The following is a 25354-nucleotide window of genomic DNA, read 5'->3' as shown; positions in this document are numbered from 1 at the left end:
ATGTCCCACTACCTGTGCTTGTGCATCAGAGTTTGGGTGCAGAAGTCCATGGACTTTTCTGAAAATCTGACCCTACATTCCTCTATGTAGCACACCAACAGTGAGAAATGTGGAGTCCTCCATACAGATACAGAATCATCTTATTTTGTGCTAGGGGCCTAACTATCTAGGTGTTTATACCATGTTCATCACCATGACATTGAATATAAAAGAACAGACACTATGCTATAGGCATAGGTCTTGAGAATGGCCAATTACATAGGTGATTCAGTTGAATCAGAGCTTGAAGAGCAATTTTTTTTCTCCTCTTTTGCAATCCTTGCTTGTTTGACAGGCCCAAACTGAATTACATCACTTCCTAAAAGCAATCAAATACAGCACATCTTAAGAAATTTAACTCACATACACATGAGCAGGAAACAGGAAACGTACTTGTTCCTGTAAAACAGGGAGAAACTAAAATTGAGAATCATGCCTAATCACAAAAAATGTATCATACAGAAACAAAACTTCATGCTGTTTTTTGTCCTGTTTCTCACGGCAGGATCTCCCAGATATGGTAAGTAATAAAGTGTCTTTCACATTCTGAAGTAGAACTATGCAGACATGTTTTATGCCTACAGCGATAGAACTCTGTTACAGGGTAACACCCTGAAAACCTGATCTCACTGTAGGAGGTTTATGAAAACTTGCACTGTTTGTTTTAGCTTTATTTAACTTTGCTACTTTCATCTCTCTGTGTGTGTGTGTGTGTGTTGGTGTTGTTTAATAGAGATCAGCTTCACCTGCAACATTTGGATCCAAACATCCTTAAATCTCAGGTGTTTTTAGATACAGGGGTTTGGTTAACATCCATCATTATTTTCTGTTATGATTTCCACCATTTGGTGTATTTTGCCTGTAAAAGTCATGTCCTTCATAACGGCATTTAATGGACAAAAAAATGTACTCTGATTACAGTACATTCAAAGTTTTCAGTTGAATATTTCAAACAGCCATAGTGAACAACTTTTGTTAAGCAAAATAATAATCTAGGGATGGTTCATGCTGTTTAAAAATATTATGTATTGCAGGCTTGAATAGTTAACTTTTGAACAAAAAAATCATTAAACTATTACGTGTACAATTGTTTCATTTGTATTTTGCACAAGAAATAGAGGCAGTAACTGAACAATGTTGGTAGCTGTTTTAAAGAAAACTTACAAATTGTTTTACTTATGTGCCTTTGGGTGTGAAACAAACCACTGTTGAAATCCTTTAATATACAGTGGTATTATTAGCTGCTCTCAAATTGCTGTATCAAGTAACAGTTCTGCACAAAATGGGGAGAAAGGATAGTCACTCTGTTATTGCTACCCCACTGTAATTATGGTTTTAATGACCACGGTGAAAATGGATTAAAAAAAAAAAAGGATTATAGCCATGCTGTAAGTCTGGGCAATAGTCCCTGTCTATACTACAAACATTACCGTGGTTAAGGGTAATGTCTATACACACAAGTGCTATGACTGAATTATAACATGGCTTGGTCTTGCCTGTGTAGATGGAATAAAATTGTGTTACAACCATGCTAAGGACGATTATAACCCAAGTTATTAGAAAAAAATCCCTGTCCATAATTATCAGGGAAATTATGCAGAACAAGAAGTCTCTTTCTAAATTTGGTCTAGTAATAATGAAGGACTAGAGCTCTCAGGTGGTCTCTCTAAGGCCTCACCTATGTGTTTGGGGACCATTTACAACATAGTAGGCCTTAAAGATGGTGAAAGCACAATTAGGTCTTGCAGTGTGGATAGGATTATGTTATAAATAACATTTCCAAACTATATTAGAGTCTTGCAAAGTCAAAATCCCACAAGTTGAATTACAGCTAAAAGAAGACAAAGCTGTAACAATCTCTGGGGAAAACTGTATTGTAACCAATCCCCTCACCACAGCCAGCTTTATAATGCAGATAAAGGTTGTAAAAGCTGTGCTGGTATTCCCTGGAGTGTTCCATGTCCCTTTGTACTATGTTGAATGAACATTTAGGAAGTTACAGAAAAGGCTTCCTCACTTACTGAGCTATGCCACAAGAACCTTGTTCAGCCATATAACAATATTCAACAGTGCTTCATGCAGAGGATGTCAAGAGCTAAGAGGTGATAGAATTTGTGTTGTGTGCCCATGCTATTATCACTTTAGCCATAATTCAAGAGGACTTCTCAGTTCAAGAGCCAAATGTGCTGTAGATTGTACGAACAGCATTTACAGACACCCTATAGTTTGCTGAAAAGACCTCTTAGGTGAAGTCACATACATAGCTAGGACCACTGGGGGATTCTTGTTCTTGACCTCTTTTCCTCCTCATAATAATGAATTTAAAAATGGATCTGAACCCACATCAATGTTTGTAGACATAAAAACTTTTTTTTAATCTATGAGGAAGCTTAGTATAATTGCTAAAAATGGAAGTAAAATCAGATTTCTTTTTAGTCACTATGAAGCTGTCTCCCTCTAACATATTTTGAGACCAAAAATGTGCACGTTAAATTTTCTAGCAAAGTGATAAAGCAAGAAATGAGGGTTTGCTAGGATCCTTCTGTCTGGCCTCGTGCAGCAACTGCTACATTGCTGCATCATCTCTTTTTAAAGATGCATCAAAGTGCAAGTCTCTGAAAAGTGGCCATGTAAAAATGGTACCTTTTTACTCAACCGATTAACTCTTTGTGTGTATTCAGCCAGATATTCCCATTTCATTCACAAACAAGTTGTTACTGCTGTTTACTCCTGCACTAGAGAGCCATCTCAGAGAAAGAGAATCCTTCTTACACATCAGTTAAATTGTATATCAAATTCTAGTCAGTGACCCCGTGCAGTGTTCGTGAAGGTATCTTATGATTGCTGGTGATAAAGGCTTCAGCTCATTTGGTCTTAAACACAGAGGTCCTCTTGAGTGATACCTTAAGGTGAGAAGATTCACATCACAAATTCATGAATGCAATGGAATTGCACAAGATGTCATTGAGGCAAAACTGAAAGGTTAAACAGGTGTAACTAAGTGCATAATTTGGTCTGCAGAACCTTTATTACTGTTGATGATGAATGATCCCAGCTTGACTCCTAGATGCTGGTCTGAATTTGCAGGACTGGCAGTAGAAATGTCAGTTAAGCTGTCTATACCAGGTATGAAGTTGTTCCATCATCTAGAAATAAACTTAAGTATATTTCCCTCCTGGTTCACACCTATCTGGACAAGACTTTTTGTAAGCACCCATTTTCTACAGGATCTTTTCTATTGATTTACCCACACAAACATGTGGCTGTTTTACCCCTCCAGGACAGCATATCTATTAATCAAGCTGGTCTTCAGTTGTTTTAAGGATTCCTACATATCATATCTGAGGCATGTTTCAACATGTTACCTGGGCAAGCCTTGCCCATTTCAAGGAGCAACACTCCCTAGATCAACAGTTACATGAAATCAGATAAAAGAGAGTTGAAATGATGTAGAGAAAAGTTATTAGGTAGAAAGAAACACTTGGGCAAACTGGAGGCCCCCCCCCCTTAATTTGTTAAGTGTTTGTTAATTAAAAAGTCCAATGGAAAACAAAAATCCTGCCTGTACTCCATAAATAATGCCACCTGGAGAAATTTTTAAAAGAATGTTATGAGTATAGGGTGTATTAACAAACACAGTTATGGGGCACTCCAGTTTGCACAGATGTTTTTTTCAGTATATATAGTATTTAAACTCTGTTTTTTTAGCCCTAAATTGAGTTTTCTTTCACATGGACTATTTGTATTTTATAGCAAAGTTTGGAGAAACCAAAATTCCCTTTAAAAAAAAACCTGATTATTCCATCAATTGAAATATTTTATTTTTTTTCCTTTTATTTTGTGCTTAGGTACAAAGCTGTACTTTTAAAACATTCCCCTCCAGGGACTTGTTTTATCAGAACAATCTAGGTATGCTCTGGCAATTTTATAATAGGATGTATTTATATTCTTTAGAAAGAGGAAGCTGATTGCATGGTTTTTGCTTTGTCCTCCCCTTCAAATTAAAAAGAGAAGTCTTGTTTACCTGCCTACTTCATCAAGAAGACAAACCACTCAGAGCAGGAAATGCAGCAAGCATTGTGTTCAGATGTGGCAACAAAAATATCATTCTTGCTTTTGTTGTGTAGAGAAATGTGGTCTAGTCTGTACGACCAGTCAAGAGAAAGAGTCAAGCAAGATTCACCAGTTTCTCACCAGCAGCTTTAAAGAGGAGAAGATGCTAAGCAAGACTGTATGCTGTAGTGTACATGTCTGCAAACAATACTGCTTCTTCTTTTCAAAATTTGAATGAACAACTTCATTCATTCGCTAGCACAACCAGTTGTGATAAAAGCCCTATTGTGAAATTTAAAGCAACTTTTGAGCGGCTGTTGAATCTTAATCAATTATAAAGGGTCCAATCCTGATACTCTTACTCATGCTCTGTAATATCGTATTCTGTGAGGAGTCACATTACTATTTGTGGATTAAGGTGCTACTCGCTGAGAGTCAGGATGTCAGAATCTGGCCCGAAGAAAGGGACTAAGAGCACTCATTTGAGTCCCAAAAAATGAAGGCATGTTCTGTGATAGCTCCCATGCTTAGTGCCATCAGTGCATTTCAACTCTGATCTGTAACTCCTCCTCCCACTGGGTGGAGCTATGCTACACTATGCAGTGACTGTATTATGTTGACCAGTGAGGTCATCACAGTCATCATCTATCACTTGAGACCTCAATCATGCTTTAAATCCTGGCGGAAGTTAAAACATAATTTCTAAATGCAGCAGTTAAAACACAGGAGGTAACAACAATATGCTGGAAGCAGCATTGTATAACTGGCTACTGAACTGCTGAAGGATGTATTTAATTCTCCCAAATGAAATAACTTAGGAAAAAGAAAGTGGGGATAGATGCTGTTTTGTCTTTGGAATTATGGGAAGTGAACAAATATACATGTTAACAAGGTCACCCTCTGTTATCTGAAATTATCTTTGGCTGGAGACTGGAAAGGGGAATTTTATTTAATAGAGAGACAAGTGATCTGAAATCTGCTTTATAGCTTGAACATGGCAAATAAAGAACAGAAGAGACATTGGAACAGTCTCTCTGGAACATCAAATGAAAAATATATTCCAGCTGAAAGTTTAGGATTGTGGTTAATGAGATGTTACTATTTGTTCTTGCTTTCAAGTGTACATCATGCATCAGACGTTTGAAAAGCTTTTATAAATTATTTGCTCTGGAAATAACAGAAACCTAAACTATTCCCCCCCCCCTTTCCCATTTGTACTATTTTTAGCAGTGGGCTTGTTGCTATCAGTATGTTAAGCAGAGGAAGCTGACAGATTTCAAGAGAAGAATGATCAGAGGAGGGATAATTAAGCAAATGTGGATAAATGGTTCTGTGACACTGAATTGGTTTATCTGTTATGTCAGTATTATGGTTAGCCATGCAGGCGTCTGCAACACACATGTCTATACTGGTGCGTTGGCCCATCATGACTAGATGATGATGTTAACTGTCAAATGGAATTGCTGCAAACACTGGTGGTGACTAGAAACAATTTCTGGGAAGAAGAATCTGGAAGAACCAGGTTGCAAGGAATAGAAGTGCAGTACAGTAACTCCTGTGCCAGTGGATCCTCTTGATAGGGTTTAAGCAGAACCAAGAATATAATGGGTTATCAATGCATGCAAAAATAAGAGGATACATGTAAGAGGTCACATGAAGGGTATTACCTACCAAAGAGGCAGAGATTCTGTTTTGTTGTTGAATGAAGATTGGAAGTAGTAAATAAAGAAGTTAAGTTTTACTAATTAATGTTTTGTAAAGTGCTTTGAAGGAGATCAGTTAAAAGTTGTTGCTATGTTTTGAATGAAGTAGTCTAATGACTTATTTTTAATATTAAACATTTTGTGATGATAATTTTTAGTAAAGGATAAAATGACCAGGCACTCAGATGATGAGTATTGCATAAATACCTAGATAGATAAATCATCACTACAATAAGTTAATGCAATAAACTCAGATTATTTTAATAATTTAAAATCTTGTTCCCTAGGATACAGCCTCAAGAGACACTTATCTCCTTCCAAAGATCTAGCAGTAAGGAGAAGCAATGTGGTCCAGTGGATTAAGCATGAGACAGGGATCTCGAGTTCTAATTCTGGTTTTCTCACTGACTCACTATGTGTCCCCTGGGCAACCCACTTCACTTGTCTCCCTTTATTTCCTCATTTGTAGAATTGATATAATTGCTCCTCTCACAGGGTTGTGATGAGGATTTATGTGCTTACAAAGCAATTAATGTGTAAAATACTATTGGTCCCAGCCCAGTGAAGGTCCTGAGTGCCTCCAGCATGGGGCTGAGAATCTTTAGCTCTCATTTACTTAAATGGAAGCTGAGGAGGATCAGCACCTTGTAGGAAGATGTTTAGCACATCACAGAATCAGATCCAATATGTTATTAAAACAGCCAGACAGTCTTACCCTCATATATTCAGTACAATGAAAGCCACAGAACACAGGGCACTGTTTAAAATAGCAGACAACACTGAGCAGTCACAACTTCAGCTCATTTTAGGCTGAGAGTTATTTAAGACTTTATACATGGAAATGTACAAAGGACTCATTCCTGCACCCTTCACTCAGGCAAAAGCTTCCATTGACATCAACAGGAGGTTTTGCCTCACAATAGGGCCCACAACTTGTAGTTGTTCGAGTTATAAACACCACAATGGTTAATAAAATCTATCTGAGGCAGCCTTGAATAATCCTGCTCACCCAACGCAGGCAGAAAGTTTCCCCACATCACAGTGATCGATGTTATCAACTGTAGCCCCATTTACTTGAACAAACAAACAAAAAACTCCACCCCAATTACATTTGAAATGAGGGTAGACAACTCTTTAGCTGCTACTTGTGCTATACTGCCTGGCTGTAGGAGGAGCTCTACTCACTGCCTCATTGTAGGTGGAGATGGAGGAACTGCAGTTGTGTCTACTAAATTCTCCATGTTCTTGGCTCTTCCAGTGCAGAGTCCACGGGGAGGATGAGTGAAAGTCAGCAGTTTCTATGGGCTTTGCCTTCTCCTGGGCCAGACCTATTCCCGCCCCCTTCTCCTCCCTCTCCCTGCCCCAAGCCAGTTGAGAGACTCTGGGGAGAAAACAATGGAGAAACAGAGAAAATGGTGAATTTTATGGAGGACAGAGGAGAGATTTGATGAGTCAGAGATAACGGGGTGAGCCAAGCTGATTGAGTGGGTGGAGGATGAGTCTAGGACTCAATCAGAAGAAAAGAGGAATGGCTGCCAGTGTGGTGTGGTTGTGTGGTGTGTGAGAGAATTTATATTGTGCAAGAGCAAGCGGGTGGGTGTGGTTGTCTGGGAATGGGGTTACACATGTTGCTGTTTATAAGAAGAGCAAGCTAGCAGAATTTTGTCCGTATTATACGTTTTCTTGACAAATTGGCAAGGGTGATGTGGTTATGTATGAAGCGCCCATCACTGTGGTCAGTCAGTCTGCAGACATTCAAGTGTGGTTTAAAAAAACAAACAAACCAGGATGGGTACAGGAGAAATGAAGAGGAAATTTTAAAACCATATGCTTTGACTCACTATCTATTTTGATTATCCAATTAAAAAGTGAAAACCTTAAGATGTTTACATATATTTGGCAGGCACTGCAAATGAAGAAGCTTCAGGAGATGGTTCACCAGCATTGAATATCAAAGTAACACCTAGACCAGAGACATCTGCAGAATATTTTACAACTGCAGGTGACCATGATCTGAAACCTGCCATCAAACCAACAGAGATTGAGATAAATGTTGAAACAGGAAATAATGCAAGTACTGGGTTAAATGATATGAATAATGACAACACCCCAGAAATGGCAGGTGTACAGCCTGCCTTAATGTTTGGCATTCCTGTGGTGATACTAGTCCTACTAATTCTGCTGATCATTTTCTTTGTGATACGTCATAAAAGGAAAAAGTCTAAGCAAGGTAAATTTTAGGACTTCTCAAGTTTTAGAAGGATCTTTGTAGAAAATATTGAACATGAACAGGAAAGGATTTCAGGAAATGGAATGCAATGTTTATGATGTATTTCTTTATTTTGTGATACTTGAATTTTCTTATGCAGAAATGGAATGTATTATGAAACTCTAGAGTTTTGTTTTCCTCACTAACTCTTAGCACAGTATGTACAGTGTATCCCATGTAAATAGGTGTAGTTCTGCTTCTTAGCACCCTCTGCTTATCTCTCACATCTATGACAGCTATGGGCTATAATAAGATCCTCTGCCATCTCAGCCCTCTGGTAACATTTAAGGGCAAAGAGATAACTATTTGACCATGCATGTTTTTTTCTTGTTCTGTTCTTATGCTTACTAATTCACTGTTGAGGGTACTTCTCTAATGAACAATTTACTTCTTTCATTACTGACAGGGAGAAACTACCTGAAAATAAAAGCAAAATCTTCATAAGAGGGAATTTATCTTAGCACTTCAAGGGAAGCTTTCATAGAGACCCTGTAGTGTGATTGCTGTTATGAAACCACTTGTTCAATCAAAGTAAACTGCTTAAGAATAATGTGATCAGGGTAACTGTATTCTGCAATAAGATGATGCAATTTCAGGAAGGTACATACAACCTACCTCAATAACTCCACTGTGTGAAACAATAGGAACTGAACAGAGGAAGGGCCTTAAAGATATAGAGTGATGTAGGAACTTTTGAAGGAGGTGTACTGATATATTTTGAAATATTTTGTGCTGTTAAAAGTATGTCAGCCTACAAATATTAAACCATAAATAGACACTTAGGGCCAAACTTTCAGTGTGCCTCTGAAAATGCCCCTACATTAGTATTGGGTACATCACTGATACACACCAAATGGGTAATGAAGCTTCTGCCTGGTTGTTCATATGTGTTGGGGATGTTCATGTAAATATATGGGTACATTTTCAGAGCCCACTGGAAATTTGATCTTAAAGATTGCTAACGCACAATTCTGGGTTCCTGCTCACTTTTTCCTTTTGCTTGGAAGCAATACATTGGGTGTCTTAGCCTTGTAGACATTCTACTCAGCCTATCCACTGCTCCTGACATGACTCATTGGCAAAGAGAGAGAGAAGGTGGATGCGCTGGAGCGGGTTGGAGGCTTTGGTGTCTTCTGGCTGGGCTGAATTTAAAATGAGCTGATTTGAACCATAAAATAATTGTACAATGTGGATATTACATCCAGCCCTTCATTCTTTTTATTACATGCTGGGACTCCTAAAGCATTTTTAGGCCCGTACAGAAGAGATGAGTTCTCTGTATAATGGCCTGCTATGCCACACCACCTGACTGCTTGCTTGCTTGCTTGCTCTCTCTCTCTCTCTCTGGTATTTACATCTATCTATATATGCACATTTCCCTTCTGTTCTTCCTACAGTTTCTAGTATTCCTTAATATCTCATCCTACCCTCAGTCCTTTTTCATTTTCCATCTCTCGTGTGGCGTCTCATCCAGCTTCCCTGACAATTGTTCCCTTTGGTCTCTGTAATTTAGCACTCTGAGATTTCAGCTACCATTCAAGCTTCTTTACCTTTTCCTCCAATGTGGAAACCAGCTCCTATGATCTTCATTCATAAATAGGTACACTACACATGATCTGTCTCAAAGCTTGCAATAAACCAATTTTTATACCAGTTGTTACTTTTTCAGGATGTCACTTTCCTTCCTGGAATCTGTTAGGTTCAAGGAACTCTGTGTTTGCAGTCTCCTGTTCACATTCTGAATGTTAACTCCCACTGCACTGATCTGTATCTTAGGTTTACCTCAGCTACTGATTTCTGCTCAAGCCAAACAGGGTGAGGTGACTCGTGGGAGGGGCATGGGTCAGGTGTCCCTCCAGTAGCTGGCTTGGGTGGGGAGAGGTGGGGCCAGAGACTCATTCGGCCACGCTGCCTGGGATGCTGCCCAGTGCAGCGCAGTGGCTGACTGGGAGAGTGCCTGGCTGCGGCAGCAACTGGCTGCCCCCACCCAGGCGCAGCTTCTGGGGACAGTGGCCCAGCAAACCGGAACCCTCCCGCCCCTCTGGCATGCTCACAGTCGGCTCCTGTCCCCAGGAGTCAAGCTTGGGCAGACAGCGGACTGCCGTTGCCCCTCCCCAGCCAGGCTCTCTCATAGTCAGCTACTGCTGTGCACAGAGCATGCGGGGGAGGTGGGTGGGGGGCTCCGACTCAGTCAGCTGCTGTCCTGGAAGCCAAGCCCAGGCGGGAAGCAGCCCGCTGCCGCCACAGCCAAGCTCTCTCCCAGACAGCTGCTGGGCAGCATCTGGGAGTGGCTCCAGGACCTGGTTGCTAGGGAGAGCAGCCGAACATGCCAGGGGGGAGCTGGCGCAGCAGGAGGATAGAGTCCGCCCCCGCCCCCCCAGTAATGTGCAGTGGGGAGGGGACGGGGAGAGCATGGGGGCCCTGGGCTGGTGGGAGTCATGTGGGGAGATCACGTGTCCTCCCCTGTAGCTGGTGCTCCTCCCTCCCCAGTCATCTCATGTATATTAATAACCAGCAAGAGTTGCTGGTGGTCAGCTTCTTTTAGTACATTAGAGAAAATTACTGATTAAAAGCAATCAGCACCTACGTAAACTACAGACTACGTGGTTAATGGAAGAAAACGTATAAAGCATTTTAGTTTTAATCTAAAGGATAACCAGTTATATACGAAAACTGTTCCGTGTTTAAAATAAACCTACTGCAGAATTTTCCCAGCTGTTTGGGATATCACATTAAGAGAAAATGGATAGTTAGTTAAAGACAAGTTAACTATACATTCAACTTTTTAACTTATTTTATTTCAGATGAACTGGGAAGTGAAAATGTCAAAAGGTAACATTTATAGATATTGCTCATTGTTCTAGCTTGTTTCCTAAAGTAGACCATGTTAATTTTTAGGGCCTTATTGTTGTGGTTTTAAACTTATTGTATGTCCTGCACGTCTTGAGGAGTCTATATTTTGTACTTTCAACACTCTTACCCTTTCTCATTCATTAACCCTAGAGGAGGCTAAAGGACCCCAAGTCCCACCAAATAATTACCACTGTTGTATTTTGTGGTTGATGTATTGTAGGGTGCATTACCTCCTGCTAACATTTGCAGGCTCCTCTGGTGATTATAGTACATCTGGCTGCCACTGTGGGACTTCTGATCCTTCAGCACATAGACTGCAGGTAGCAGAGGGAGATGGCACCGAGCAGGGAATACAGGCTTCTGTTGGGATTATTTCAGCCACACAGGTGGAGTATGACATAGGTGCCATAAGGCCTTTGATCCAGCCTGCTGTCTACAGCCCCACCACTTGTTTTGGGCACGAGCCACCATCGGTTCTCTTACTCTAAATGTGGATGCCGCAGGATACAACTATACTTTGGGTAACAGGGACAGGCTTTCTGGCTCTGTCCATAAATTCTATCTGCCCAGAATAAGCTTTATGTCATGTTCAATTATTTTTCAAATTTGCTTGCTCATTATTACATGGCATGTAAAGATTCTCTGGAGCTTGTGTGAACTGAATAACCCATGTCCAATAAAAACAAGCAGGCTGCAGAATAGTTCTCAACCATTTGATAGTTGTTACCTTATTATTTATTTTACTGAGATCCTTCCTCATGGTAAGTGCTGAAAATTATTAAAATGGATTTGGGGGGGAGAGATTCCCTTTAATTCAGGGGTTCTCAAACTTCATTGCCCCGCGACCCCCTCCTGACAACAAAAATTACTACACAACCCCAGGAGTGGGGACCGAAGCCTATATCCGCCTGAGCTCCGCCGCCCTGGGTGAGGGGCAAAGCAGAAGGCCAAGGGCTTCAGTCTCAGGTTGGCAGGGTGTACGAGAGCTTCAGCCCCAGGCCCCAGCAAGTCTGAGCCAGCCCTGATGACCCCATTAAAACAGGGTCACGACCCTGAACCACTGCTTTAATTCATGCTAAAAATACAAAATAAAGTTAGCAATTGTCTTTCAACCATGAGGCTGTTTCTAAAAATGATCAGTAAAGGAAAGAGTAAAATTAGTAACATGTAGTTAGTATAGTTATGACCTTTTCTTTTTAGGTCATTGCTGAAACCAACCTCCTGGTTGAAATAGCATTTCTAACTTGGGGCTCTATCTTGCTTCCATTGAAGCAATGGGAGTTTCACCATGGATTTCAATGGGGTGGGATCAGACCCTTTATTTTCTAATTTTCTATCTACAGTATGTAGTTAAGATACCCATTTATTCCATTTGTGGGCCATGATTATTTGTTTCTTACCTGTTGGACTGACACATCTTCAAAAAGTAAACTCACTAGAGCAGCATTGGTGTCCCACAATTAAGGCCCAGAATTATACAAGATTGATATGATGCTGCTATGTTACGTGTCTATTTGAGTGAAACACGTTGTCTAACCCATCTTTTGTTTCCTGGATCAAGTCCTATTTTTGAAGAAGACACACCCTCTGTTATGGAAATAGAAATGGAAGAGCTCGATAAATGGATGAATAGCATGAACAAAAATGGTACTGGTAACCCTCCAATCATTTCTCTCTCTGTGTCTGAGGTAGCCTCCATGAATAGAAAAAATACCACAGAGCTATTTTATATTTGTGTTGCTACTTTTCCTAAAACATTTTTAGTCCTGATCTTAAGCCTACAATACTAGAATAGTTGCACAAGCAAATATCAGGGGTATTTTAGGCTGGCTGGGTGCTTATTTTTATCAAATGATGGGATACTATAGATATAATACCATAAAGGTTTCAGTTTTCAGTAGAAGTTTTTATTAAACACGTATACTGTATTTATATTTTTAAATAAAAATTGCTTTTTAGGGGTACATAATTGTCTCTTTAAAAGATCTGGCTCTCTCAGTATTCAGTGTGTCTGCACTAGTGTGCTGCATATTGTGCCATTCTAAGAGAAATCACTGTTTACTCATAGCCCATAGCACTATTTACTTATTACACTGCTGCCAGGATCATCTTTCTGGCTCATCACTATGACTACATCACTTCCCTTTGCATCCTTCCACTGGCTCCTTATCCTCTACTGCATCAAACACAAGCTCCTTCTTTTTGCCTTTTAGGCCCTTCACCATTTAGATTCACCTTATCTGTCAGAAATACTGCTTATCAAGCTGTGAGCCTCCACCATTAATTTCTCAGTGATCCACTTCTCCCTGAAGCACCTCTGTGCTTTCTCCCAGGCTGCCCCTGGTGCATGAGAAGAGCTCCCAGTCAAAATTCTCAAACGCGTCACCTAAGCTGCCTTCAAGTCAGTTCTCAAAACTCACCTCTTCCTTAATGCATAGAGTTAACTGCAACCTGATTTCAGCTACACAGGTGACACATTGTGATTACTGCTCCAGACTGGCTAAGAATTGCACATATTCTAATATTTTTGTTGCCCATCCCTTGCCCCATGCCCCAAAATGCTTGTTTGCTTCATCTGCTTATTATATCTTGTCTTTCAGATGGTAAGCTCTTTTGGTAGATACCTATCATTTCCTGTAGGTTTGTACAGTGTTTAGCAGGATGGTCCTTTCACCTTGTCAGTCTGTAGACACTACCACAATATAAACATTAAATAATAACAATACTATGTCAATGGCTTTAAATACAGTAGATGGGGAAATATTTATTGTAAAAAGATGTTAACACATTTTTTAAAAGTCAGCAAACATTTCATGTATTTCTTCAGCAGCAGCACCACATACAAAAATACCCCAAACTGCTGGCTGTACTAATCTTGTGAAATAACAGATGTGATTGTAAACAGTTGTACTGTGAATAGCTAATAAATAGCCCTTGTAGTCTGAGTTTATTGCAAAGATGCATGTGAACGAGGAAAGGCACTTCCTATGTGTATACATACATATACACACAAACAACTGAAATAAATATCATAAAGGTTACCAGGTCTTCCACTACAGCCACAAGGGTAGGACACTTTCAAATAGCTGATAATTATATTAAACAAAACATATAAATGTGCAAATATTACAGATAAAAAGAACTATACTTGTACCCTGGAGTTTTCTGGTTCGCAGTCACTACTCTGAAAGTGAACACAATTTTGAAATGTCTGAAAGAATTACCAAAGGTAACAGTGTGGTTATCTTTTCTCTTCTTAGCTGATGGTGAATGTTTACCTACTGTAAAAGAAGAAGAAAAGGAATCAAATGTCTTCACAAGGTACTTTTAATTCTACCATTGTATTACTCAAAGAAACACTATCAACATTAGTAATTTGAAAATGTGACCTACTTTTTTTCTTCTTTGTCTACTTCTAACGTTGATTTATTTAATTATTTATTATGGACTTTGATTTCTCTTCAGACAAATGCCTCAATGTTCTTTTATCTTAAAAAAAAAGTGTCTACTTGTAGCTTTGCACCCACAGAAAACCCTACAGTAAAAAGCCTATGTGTGAGAGAGACAGACAGACAGACAGAGAGGGATGGAGCAAACAGAATTTCGTTAGTTGATCAGATTTTAATTGCCATTTCCCAAGGTGTTAATATGAGCATGTTGAAAAATCCGTTGTTTGTGAGCTGTCAAAAAGAAAGGTCAGTCAGAGTAAGAAAAAAAAATTTAGTCTCATCTTTTACCATTAGGTGGCTCTACTTGACTGAGAAAGACTATCACACTTTTTGGCTTGTGTAAACAATTATAATATTTTGCATTTAGTTACTAAGATCAGTTATTATGAGATGATAATACATAAAAGACGGTTACTCACCGTTGTAACTGTTGTTCTTCGAGATGTGTTGCTCATATCCATTCCAATTAGGTGTGCGCGCGCCGCGTGCACGATCGTCGGAGAATTTTCTACCCTAGCAACACCCGGTGGGTCGGCTGTGGAGCCCCCTGGAGTGGCGCCTTCATGGCGCTGGATATATACCCCAGCCGACCCAGCGCCCCCTCAGTTCCTTCTTGCCGGCTACTCCGACAGTGGGGAAGGGGGGCGGGTTTGGAATGGATATGAGCACTCATCTCGAAGAACAACAGTTACAACGGTGAGTAACCGTCTTTTCTTCTTCGAGTGCTTGCTCATATCGATTCCAGTTAGGTGACTCCCAAGCCCCACCTAGGTGGCGGGGTCGGAGTGAGACATTGCTGTGTGCAAAACCGCTGACCCGAATGCAGCATCGTCTCTGGATTGTTGCACCAGCGCATAGTGAGCAGCGAATGTGTGGACCGATGACCAAACTGCAGCTCTACAAATGTCCTGGATCGGGACTTGAGCCAGGAAGGCAATCGAGGAGGCCTGGGCCCTCGTGGAGTGAGCGGTGAGGCGCGGCGTCGGGACACCGGCCAGGTCGTAGCAAGCACGAATACAGGACGTGATCCAAGAGGACAGGCACTGTGAGGAGACCGGTGAGCCTTTCATCCGGTCGGCCACTGCAACGAAGAGTTGTGTCGTCTTCCTAAACGGCTTTGTACGGTCAATATAGAAAGCCAGGGCCCTGCGTACGTCCAAAGAATGCAAACGCTGGTCTTGGCGAGTAGCGTGTGGCTTCAGATGGAAGACCGGGAGAAATATATCCTGGTTCACGTGAAAAGATGAGACTACCTTGGGGAGAAAGGCAGGGTGGGGGCGAAGCTGCACCTTGTCCTTATGGAACACAGTGTATGGGGGCTTGGACGTAAGCGCTCTGAGTTCAGAAACGCGCCGTGCTGAGGTGATGGCTACAAGGAAGGCTGTCTTCCAGGATAGGTACAGGAGTGAACAGGTAGCCAATAGCTCGAACGGAGGCCCTGTGAGCTTGGAAAGAACCAGGTTGAGGTCCCACGTCGGAACGGGCTGGCGTTGCTGCGGGTACAGTCGGTCTAAGCCCTTGAGGAATCTAACGACCATCGGGTTAGAGAAGATCGAGGAAGCGAGTTCTCCTGGGTGGAACGCCGAAATAGCGGCGAGGTGAACCCTGATTGAAGATATCGCCAAGCCCTGTTGTTTTAGGGATAGGAGATATTCAAGTATGAGAGGAATAGGCGCCTGCAAGGGGGACGTAGCTCGTTGCTCGCACCAATAGGAGAACCGTTTCCACTTGGCTAAGTAAGTGGTCCGTGTAGAGGGCTTTCTACTTCCCAGCAGAATCTGCTGGACGGGCTGCGAGCATTGCCACTCTGTCCGATTCAGCCATGGAGCATCCACGCCGTGAGGTGGAGCGATTGCAGGTCGGGGTGACATAGTCGGCCGTGGTCCTGAGAGATGAGATCTGGACACAAGGGAAGCGTGATCGGTGTTTGAACCGATAGCTCCAACAGTGTGGTGTACCAGTGCTGCCTTGGCCAAGCAGGAGCGACTAGAATTACCCGTGCCTGGTCTCTGCGGAGCTTGAGCAGTACCCTGTGGACCAGTGGAAATGGAGGGAAAGCGTAGAACAGGTGGTCTTTCCAGGTTAGAAGGAACGCGTCCGACAGAGAGCCCAGAGCTCGCCCTTGTAGGGAGCAGAATGCATGGCACTTCCTGTTGGCTCGAGATGCAAACAGGTCGACCTGGGGAAATCCCCACCTCTGGAAGACGGAATAGATGATGTCTGGGCGAATTGACCACTCGTGTGTCTGGAAGGACCTGCTGAGACGGTCCGCTAGCGTATTCTGGACTCCAGGAAGAAACGATGCTGTGAGATGTATCGAGTGGGCGATCCAGAAGTCCCACAGGCGAATGGCCTCTTGGCATAGAAGCGACGAGCGGGCTCCTCCTTGCTTGTTGATGTAAAACATGGCCGTGGTGTTGTCGGTGAGAACTAACACACAACGGCCCTGTAGGAGATTGAGAAACGCCTGGCATGCCAGGCGCACCGCCATCAGCTCTCGAACATTGATGTGCAGAGCTAGTTGGGGTGCGGTCCACAGGCCCTGGGTATGGTGCTCCCCGAGGTGAGCGCCCCATCCTAGAGATGAAGCGTCTGTGACCAGGTGCAGGGAGGGTTGTGGGGCGTGAAACGGCACTCCTGCGCAAACCGCCTTGCGATCCAACCACCAGGTGAGGGAAGTCAAGACCGAGCTCGGAACCGTGACCACCATGTTTAGGTTGTCCCGATGAGGACGGTACACCGATGATACCCAGGCCTGAAGTGGGCGAAGCCGCAGTCTGGCATGCCTGGTTACGTAAGTGCACGAGGCCATGTGACCCAACAGGGCGAGGCACGTCCTTATTGTGGTAACCGGAAAGGCCCTGAGCCCTTGAATGACGCTTGTGACGGTATGAAAGTGATTGTCTGGTAGAATAGCTCGGGCACGTCTGGAGTCTAGGACTGCTCCAATAAATTCTATCCTCTGGGTTGGCTCTAGAGTGGACTTCTCTTTGTTGAGTAGAATGTCCAACTCGTGGAATGTTTGTATTATTATGTGGACGTGAGCTTGAACTTGGTCTCTGGTGCGGCCGCGTACCAGCCAGTCGTCTAAATACGGGAACCCCTGTATCCCTTGTCGACGAAGGTATGCTGCCACGACCGCCATACATTTTGTGAACACTCTGGGAGCCGAGGACAAGCCGAAGGGAAGGACTGCAAATTGGTAGTGCACCTTGTTTACCACAAATCGCAGGAAGCGCCTGTGAGGCGGATAGATCGCTATATGAAAATATGCGTCCTTCATGTCGAGGGCGGCGAACCAGTCTCCAGGATCCAGCGAGGGAATAATGGTCCCCAATGATACCATGCGGAACTTCAACTTTACTATGAATTTGTTTGAGTCCGCGTAAGTCTAAGATGGGTCGCAGACCCCCTTTTGACTTGGGGATCAGGAAGTAGCGGGAATAAAACCCCCTGCCCCTTAACTCTGGCGGTCCCTGAAGAGGGACGGGGAGGGAGGGTGGGAGGGGGGGGACGAAGAAAACTGGAGAGCGTATCCCCTCTCCACCGTGTGAAGGACCCAACAGTCCGAGGTTATAAGGGACCAAGCACGGTGGAAACGGGAGAGGCGATCCCGAAAGGAGTAGGTAGTGGGTAGTGGCTGGGGCGCCGTCCTCGACCGCACCTTCAAAAGTTCTGCCTAGGGCCTGAAGGTGGCCTAGGCGGACCCTGGTTCTGAATGGGTTGAGGGCCGGTCGACCTTTGCCTACCACCTCGGCCCCGCCTTCTGGCGAAGTCCTGTCTCGGACGAGGCGGGGGAGGGTAGAACCTTTGAGGCTGGGGCCTAAAGGGTCTGCGCTGGGGCCCTGGGACATGCATCCTCAGGGAGCGCATGATCGTTCTCGAGTCCTTGAGGCTCTGCAGCCAAGAGTCCGTCTTCTCTGAGAACAGCCCGTGGCCCTCAAAGGGTAAATCCTGCAGGGTCTGCTGCAGTTCTGGCGGCAAGCCCGAGACGTGGAGCCAGGAGACTCGCCGCATGGCGATACCTGAGGCCAGCGTCCTCGCGGCCGAGTCCGCTATGTCCAAGGAGGCCTGTAAGGAGGTCCGTGCCACCTTCTTACCCTCCTCCACTAAGGCCCCGAACTCTTCCCTTGAGTCTTGGGGAACCAACTCTTTAAATTTCCCCATAGAGTTCCAGGAATTAAAGTTGTAGCGGCTCAAGAGCGCCTGCTGGTTAGCCGCTCTGAGTTGTAGCCCTCCCGCTGAATACACCTTACGCCCAAACAAATCGAAGCGCTTAGCGTCCTTCGATTTGGGCGCTGCAGCCTGCTGGCCGTGACGCTCCCGTGCGTTCACCGATGACACCACTAGTGAACACGGTTGGGGATGAGTATATAGGTACTCATAGTCCTTGGAAGGGACAAAGTACTTCCTTTCCACCCCTCTGGCTGTGGGTGGAATAGAGGCAGGAGTTTGCCATATTGTAGTGGCATTAGCCTGAATCGTGCGTATCAGAGGTAATGCCACCCTGGATGGGGCATCAACCGAGAGGATGCTCACCACTGGGTCCTGTACCTCTACTATCTCCTCCGCCTGGAGATCCATATTACGCGCCACCCTAAGTAATAGGTCCTGGTGGGCACGAAGATCTATCGGGGGCGGACCTGTGGCGGTTGTGCCCGCCACCGCCTCATCTGGGGAAGATGAGGAGGATGCCTCAGGTGGCAAGGGGTCTAATGGCGGGTCCTGCTCCAGGGGTCCCTGAAGCGGAGCATCGCCTGCCCCTGAGTCCAGGGCCTCAGGTGGTGTAGGCACGGGAGCCTCCATGCCCCCTGGGGGAGGGCGGGAGATAGTGGCCTCCGGGACCCTGGGCTCAGAGAGTGCCGAGCGAGAGGCTGATGGTGGAGCCCCCTGCGCCTGGTGATACGCCCACGGGGTCCAGAACGACCAGTGCGTAGGTCCCTGTGCAGGGTCCTCGGCCACCTCCTGCCAGTGGCCCAAGTCAGCCGCAGCAGCCTGACCCTGAGGAGGGTATGCTGATCTGGAGGCCCCATCGGAGGAACGAGATGCTGATCTCGAGGGCCAAGGCGGTGCCGAACGCGTCAAAACCGGCTCCGGATGATACGGTGCCGATCGGTGCCGGTCCTGAGGTGATCGGTCCCTGCGCGGTGCCGGTGAGCGGTACCGGGATCGGGATCGGTGCCGGTGGCCATGCCGGTGCCGAGATCCGGATCTTGACCTAGACGACGACGACCGCGAGTAGACCTGGTACCGGGAGCGGCCCCTCGAACTCGAGCGGCGCTCGTACCGGTGCCGAGAACTACGTCTGGAGTCCGATCGGTACCGATGATCGTGACGGTGCCGAGACGTAGAGCGGTGCCGCGAAGAAGATCTTGGCCGCGAGTACGACCGGTGCCCAGGCGATAGTCGGCGCCGGGACTGCGAGCGGTGTCGGGACCTGCTCCGAGACCTGGAGCGGTGCCGTGAGTCCACGTCCGGAGACAGCGGGCGCACCAGGGCAGGCTTGCCCCTGGATTGTACTGCGCGAGGAGCCGACGGTGCCGGAGGTTGGGGCGGTGCCGGCTCCGTGAGAGCAATAAGGTCTCTCGCCATCGCGAAGGTCTCTGGGGTGGAAGGAAGACAAGGCTCCACCGCCGACCGAGGTGGTGATTCAGTCCGCACCGGACTCAACGGCCGCAGTGCCGGAGTCGACGGTGTAGCAGGCACTTGCTTCTGGCGGTCCAAAGGCGGACGCGGCTCTACCCCTGGCACCGGGGGAGCCGGCGTCTTCAGGACAGCAGTCTCCTGCGCCTTGCGGGACTTCTTGTGTCCCGGAGACAGGGACCGGTGCCGAGGCCCCTGTGGCGGGCGCGGTGCCGAAGGAGGCCGGTGCCGTGAGGGCTTGTCCGATTCTGCCCACGGTGCAGTACCGGTCGGTGCCGCAGGGGCGCTGCGCACCGAGGCGCTCGGTGCCGGGGCTGGGCGCGCCGAGGGAGGATCCGGGCTAAGTGCCGCCTCCATGAGGAGCTGCCTAAGCCTAAAGTCCCGCTCCTTTTTGGTTCTCGGTCTGAAGGCCTTACAGATCTTACACTTATCTGTCTGATGGGACTCTCCGAGACACTTCAGACACGAGTCATGCGGATCACTCGTAGGCACAGGCTTAGCGCAGGACGCGCATGGCTTAAAGCCAGGAGCCTTGGGCATGAGCCCGGCTATGCGCCGGGGGGAAAAGGGGGGAGAACAACCCCCTTAACCCCCGCTAACTATTTACAACTATTAAAAACTAAAATGAATAACTATCTAACACTATACAACAACTATAACTACAACTATCTACAGTGATAACAGGATAAGCTAGGGAGAGTGGAGAACAGCTATGCCGCGCTCCACAGTTCCAACGACCGTCAGGGGCGGTAAGAAGGAACTGGGGGGCGCTGGGTCGGCTGGGGTATATATCCAGCGCCATGAAGGCGCCACTCCAGGGGGCTCCACAGCCGACCCACCGGGTGTTGCTAGGGTAGAAAATTCTCCGACGATCGTGCACGCGGCGCGCGCACACCTAATTGGAATCGATATGAGCAAGCACTCGAAGAAGAACTCATTTGTCTGCCGCAAGTATACTATACTGGGCTCTGAGTTTTTCAAATCTCACAAGCAAAGTAGGGTCAAACCTGCCAGATCAATAGCTTGACAGACCTTAAAAGAAAGCCAGCAGTGCAGTAAAAATGGTTTTGTTGCTTCAGGAAGTGAGACTCTCCCCTCAAAGTCAATATTGAGTTAATCTCCTACATGGAATTAAGGGGAGGAGGGAAACACTGTGCTGCTTTCATTCAGATTAGATTTAAAAATCAAAATCCTGATGACTTGGTAGACAGTAAAATTCTCTTGGCATTTTTCACAAGGGTAAGGGCATGAACTCTGGTATCCTGAATAAACTGACCATTCAGTTCTGCCTACCTAAAATTGCTCCTATTCTTCAGTTTGCTCCTATTGGCTTCAATTGCTCCTATTCTTCACTTCTTGTCATGCTCCTGCATTCCCACCATAGAGGTGGCTGCATTTTAGTGGTAAGTGAAGTAATTAATCTCTCTAAGATATATAATGATGAACAATGACACAGGCACAAACAGTTCCGCATAGATGCCATGTCAGTAGTTCCAAATGCCATGGGGTGGTTCCAGTAGAAAAGAGTTGCTAAGAAACCAGCTGGGGAAAGGCTACTGGGGCCCATGAGGCCACACAAGGCCTCCTCATGGGTGTTCTCAGCCGCCACAGATTCCTGGGGATCCAGCAGCTTTGGGGTGGAGCCCATGAACTCTTTGGTGGGGAAGCAAATTCTATGCTTGCAAACAAGATGCTGGCGGGGGGAGGGAGGGCATGGAGGAAGGGAGAGATTCTCCTGGAGATTTCTTCTCCCACAGCCCTATTCCAGGGAGATTATCATGGCAGATGATGAGCTAAGCTAAGGTTACTTCATCATAATGTGGGTGCAAGCAACTAGTCTCAAAGGACATTTTTAAAAGCTTGTGGGTATAAGTTGTATTGGTCACATGCCTGGTGAGCAAATGGTGTGTTATATGGAGAGAGGAAGAAGTGGTTTGGTTAATGTTTACATGGTGACTTGAAATGCACACCAATGCAGTGTTTCTGTGTGATCCTGCCTCCCCAACTGAGGAAGTTACAATCAAACCTCCCACCAAGATTGTGTTCCAAACCCATTCTTGTTTAGGATCATGTAAGACCCCATCCCTAATGGGCTTCCATAAACTTTAGTTAAAATAATATATAGAACCCTGTAGGGTTAAGCTTTGTTTCTGCTGCACTCTACTTCCACATTCAATTCATATATCTGATCCTGCATGAAAAGATGAAAATTGACAGTGGAGACAGGAAGTGATCTGGTCTCTGAAAAATATTTTCAAGAGAAGAAAATAGAAAAGCTTAGATGGCGGGAGATGGGTCATAAGAAGGAAAGGATCAGATCCATGAGCCGGTCGCACTCAGGGATCAGACGGGGGTGGGGAAAAGAGTTGCAGTCTACCCTCCGTCCACCAAATGAGAAGCCATTTATAGTAGAGAACGTAGATCTTCCTAATATGATGATCTCTTTCTTTCATGCCTTGATGAGTGAAATAGTTGTATTGACAATACATCATCATTTGCTTCAGAGCTGACTCAGGCAGTTCACATTTCTCTCAAAGCTGTTGTTCCAGGATGTCTGCAGACTCATGCAGATACCACTGCATCTGTTTGCATTTGAAGAAGTTTCCTTTACAACTATAAAGACAAGAGAAATTACTCTTTTAAAAAGTGAAAGCTTAGATTCTGGGTCCAAGATGCAACCACCAGCAATCAGACTGTGAAAAAGCATGTAATAGCCCTCCTGTTTCTCTGTTCCTTCCTGTGTATGAGCCCATCATGATGACAGATAAAGAAGGAGGGAGCAGAACTGAGAAGCCATGGATTGTAAAGATAACTACATATCCTTTCTCTAAAAGTTAGATTTATCAAGGTCTTTGCTTGCCCGGACTTGAATTAACAAGTAGAATAAGACCAAGAATTTCTTAAACACCTGCTAATACCAATACTGGAAGTGTTGCTGCAAAAGCCATTTTTAAGGCATAACATTCCCTAGTATTAATTTTGTTCTCCGAAATTACATAGCTATTGAATTACAACTCTTGGCATTTTCTTAAGTGTTCATTTTCAAAAGTATCAGCTTGACCTACCAATTTGATTAGACCTATGGTAATAAAATATCAAGTTAGGATGGTCTTGTAGCTAAAAAACAAGAATCTGAAGCTATGTCTACCCTGCCCCACAGATTATAAGCCTGGGGAGTGTGTGAATACAGTGCTCACCACAGTGGTGCACTGTAACTCCCCCATGTGATGCTGCAAGCACAAACTAAAACGTTCCTAATTCACATTAATGTAGTCCTGTCTGACAAGGACTATACGAGGAATGTTTTAGTTCATTGCCACAAATCTACACGGGGAAGTTACAGCACAGCACTTTGATGCGGACTCTTATGCACACCCCTGTAGTCCAAACTGTGGGGCAGTGTAGACAAACCCCATTTCATGTCAGGAGAGTTGGGTTCTTTCCTGGCTAGGCCCCAGATTTCCTCTGTGATTTTGGGCAAGATGTCTTTGAGCCACTCATTGCCTCGGTTTCCCCATCTATAAAATGGGGATATTGCTACTTCACAGTGTTGTTATGACTTAGGCCCTAAGTCAGGAAAACATCCCTATTCAGGAAAGCACTTAAGCACACATAAGCATGTACTTACATCCCATTGAAGTCAACAGGAAGTTAGGCACTTTCATTAAAGTATTCCTTAATAATGGTCTGAGGTTTTTTTAATATTTGTAAAACACCCTGATGCCCAGTTGAGGGGTATTGTTGAAATGCAAAGTGTTATGACTGATTCTTTTAAATTTAGTTCCAAATTCAGGAAGACAGGCTCATTTAGGCAGATATTTTTCATTTTGAAAGAATTTTTTCAAACAAAATTCATTGTTTTTGTATTAAAAACACTTTAAAATATAAAATATCAAAATCAGAACTAAATTCTTAGATTCTCCCAAAACTACATTTTTTCAGAGTTTTCATTTGTGGGAAATTTCTAAATGTTTTGGTTGTGTTCAGGGCTGGCTCCAGGCACCAGCGAATGAAGCAGGTGCTTGGGGCGGCCAATGGGAAGGGGCGGCATGTCCAGGTCTTCGGCGGCAAGTCCCTCAGTCCCTCTTGGAGCGAAGGACCCACCGCCAAATTACTGCCGAGGAATGAAGTGGCGCGGTTGAGCTGCCGCCAAAGTGCCGCCGATCGCGTTTCCCCCTCCCCCCCCTTCGTCACTTGGGGCGGCAAAAAAGCCTGAGCCGGCCCTGGTTGTGTTCCATTTTGGAGTAGAAATAAAAATCGTGGAATTCTCACCAAAAAAAAAGAAAAAAAAAAAGAAAAAAAGAAAGAAAAGGAAAAAATCTGGTTCCCCACCCAGCTCTATTATTGAATCTTACCAAACAGACATGTTTTGCTGACAATGCCTCCTGGGTCACATAAACAGAGAAAAGAAAAATACATAGAACTATTTTAACAGCTCATTTGAGGAAGTGTGTTATTAAAGTCAAATAAATGAAGTAAAACAGCTATTATTAAATTTAAAAAATCCTGTTAATCCAGCATTAAGGTTATAGATTTCAGCACACAAGGCAGGAAATTACAGTACACTTGGGAGCTGCTAGCCTATGCTGAATTCTGCACCACTACGCCTTCAATACTGCTGTTACCCATGCCAGCTAGAATCCAAGTTAGCACAGGTATGCCTAGCCATGCTGCAATCACAACTTCATTGCAGTGTAGACATATCCTAAGTAACAGAAAGATCTTTTTGTGTTACCATAAACAAAACAGGTTATTGGAAAAATACCTGAGAGTAAATTGTTTAGGTGGAAACAACAGGAACAAAAGGGGGGGGGGGTGGAAACAACAGGAACAAAAGGGGGGGGAGGAAACGATTTGGCTTATATAAGAATGGATTTAAAAAATGAATTCCATATGGTTCCCATAGCGCAGAAGCTGGGGTGGGTGTGTCAGGGGGAAATATGATTTGTCAGGGTTTGCCTGGAAACAGGAGAGAGAAATCAAATCAGCCCCGCTCACACTGCCTGGTATCACAAACACGTTCATTTTATGGAATCTATAACCTGTGTTTATTTTCAGTCCACAAGATCATCATTACAATACACTGTCCCACCACTACCACTGAGTAAACTTCATTGGAAAACTATAATGAGCTAAACTTCATTGGAAAATTATAGTGATACAAGTTGTTTCTCTCTTTAATACATATACAGTGACTGCGAAACATGAAGTCCAAACAGCCCTGAACTGGTTAAAGGGAAGCTGTGCACAAGGCTCGTAGTCCTATCCCACAGATACTAGATGAACTGGATGTAAACTTAATTCGTCTCAAACAGCGAGAGAAGCAAATGCTTTTGTTGTTTCCT

General features: G+C 44.5%; 1 protein-coding gene across 1 annotated transcript; it reads left to right on the top strand.

Annotated features, from left to right (window-relative positions):
* The first annotated feature begins 427 nt into the window (after positions 1-427).
* Positions 428-25354, top strand: TMEM154 (transmembrane protein 154). Its single transcript, XM_065405698.1, has 6 exons — positions 428-559; positions 7699-8025; positions 10869-10896; positions 12479-12564; positions 14178-14238; positions 25202-25354. The coding sequence occupies exons 1-6, from the start codon at positions 472-474 to the stop codon at positions 25215-25217; spliced, it is 606 nt and encodes a 201-aa protein (XP_065261770.1). The 5' UTR covers positions 428-471; the 3' UTR covers positions 25218-25354.

This window comes from Emys orbicularis, chromosome 5 (assembly GCF_028017835.1).
Source record: "Emys orbicularis isolate rEmyOrb1 chromosome 5, rEmyOrb1.hap1, whole genome shotgun sequence".
Classification (NCBI taxonomy): domain Eukaryota; kingdom Metazoa; phylum Chordata; order Testudines; family Emydidae; genus Emys; species Emys orbicularis.
This window is presented reverse-complemented; position numbering and strand designations above follow the sequence as displayed.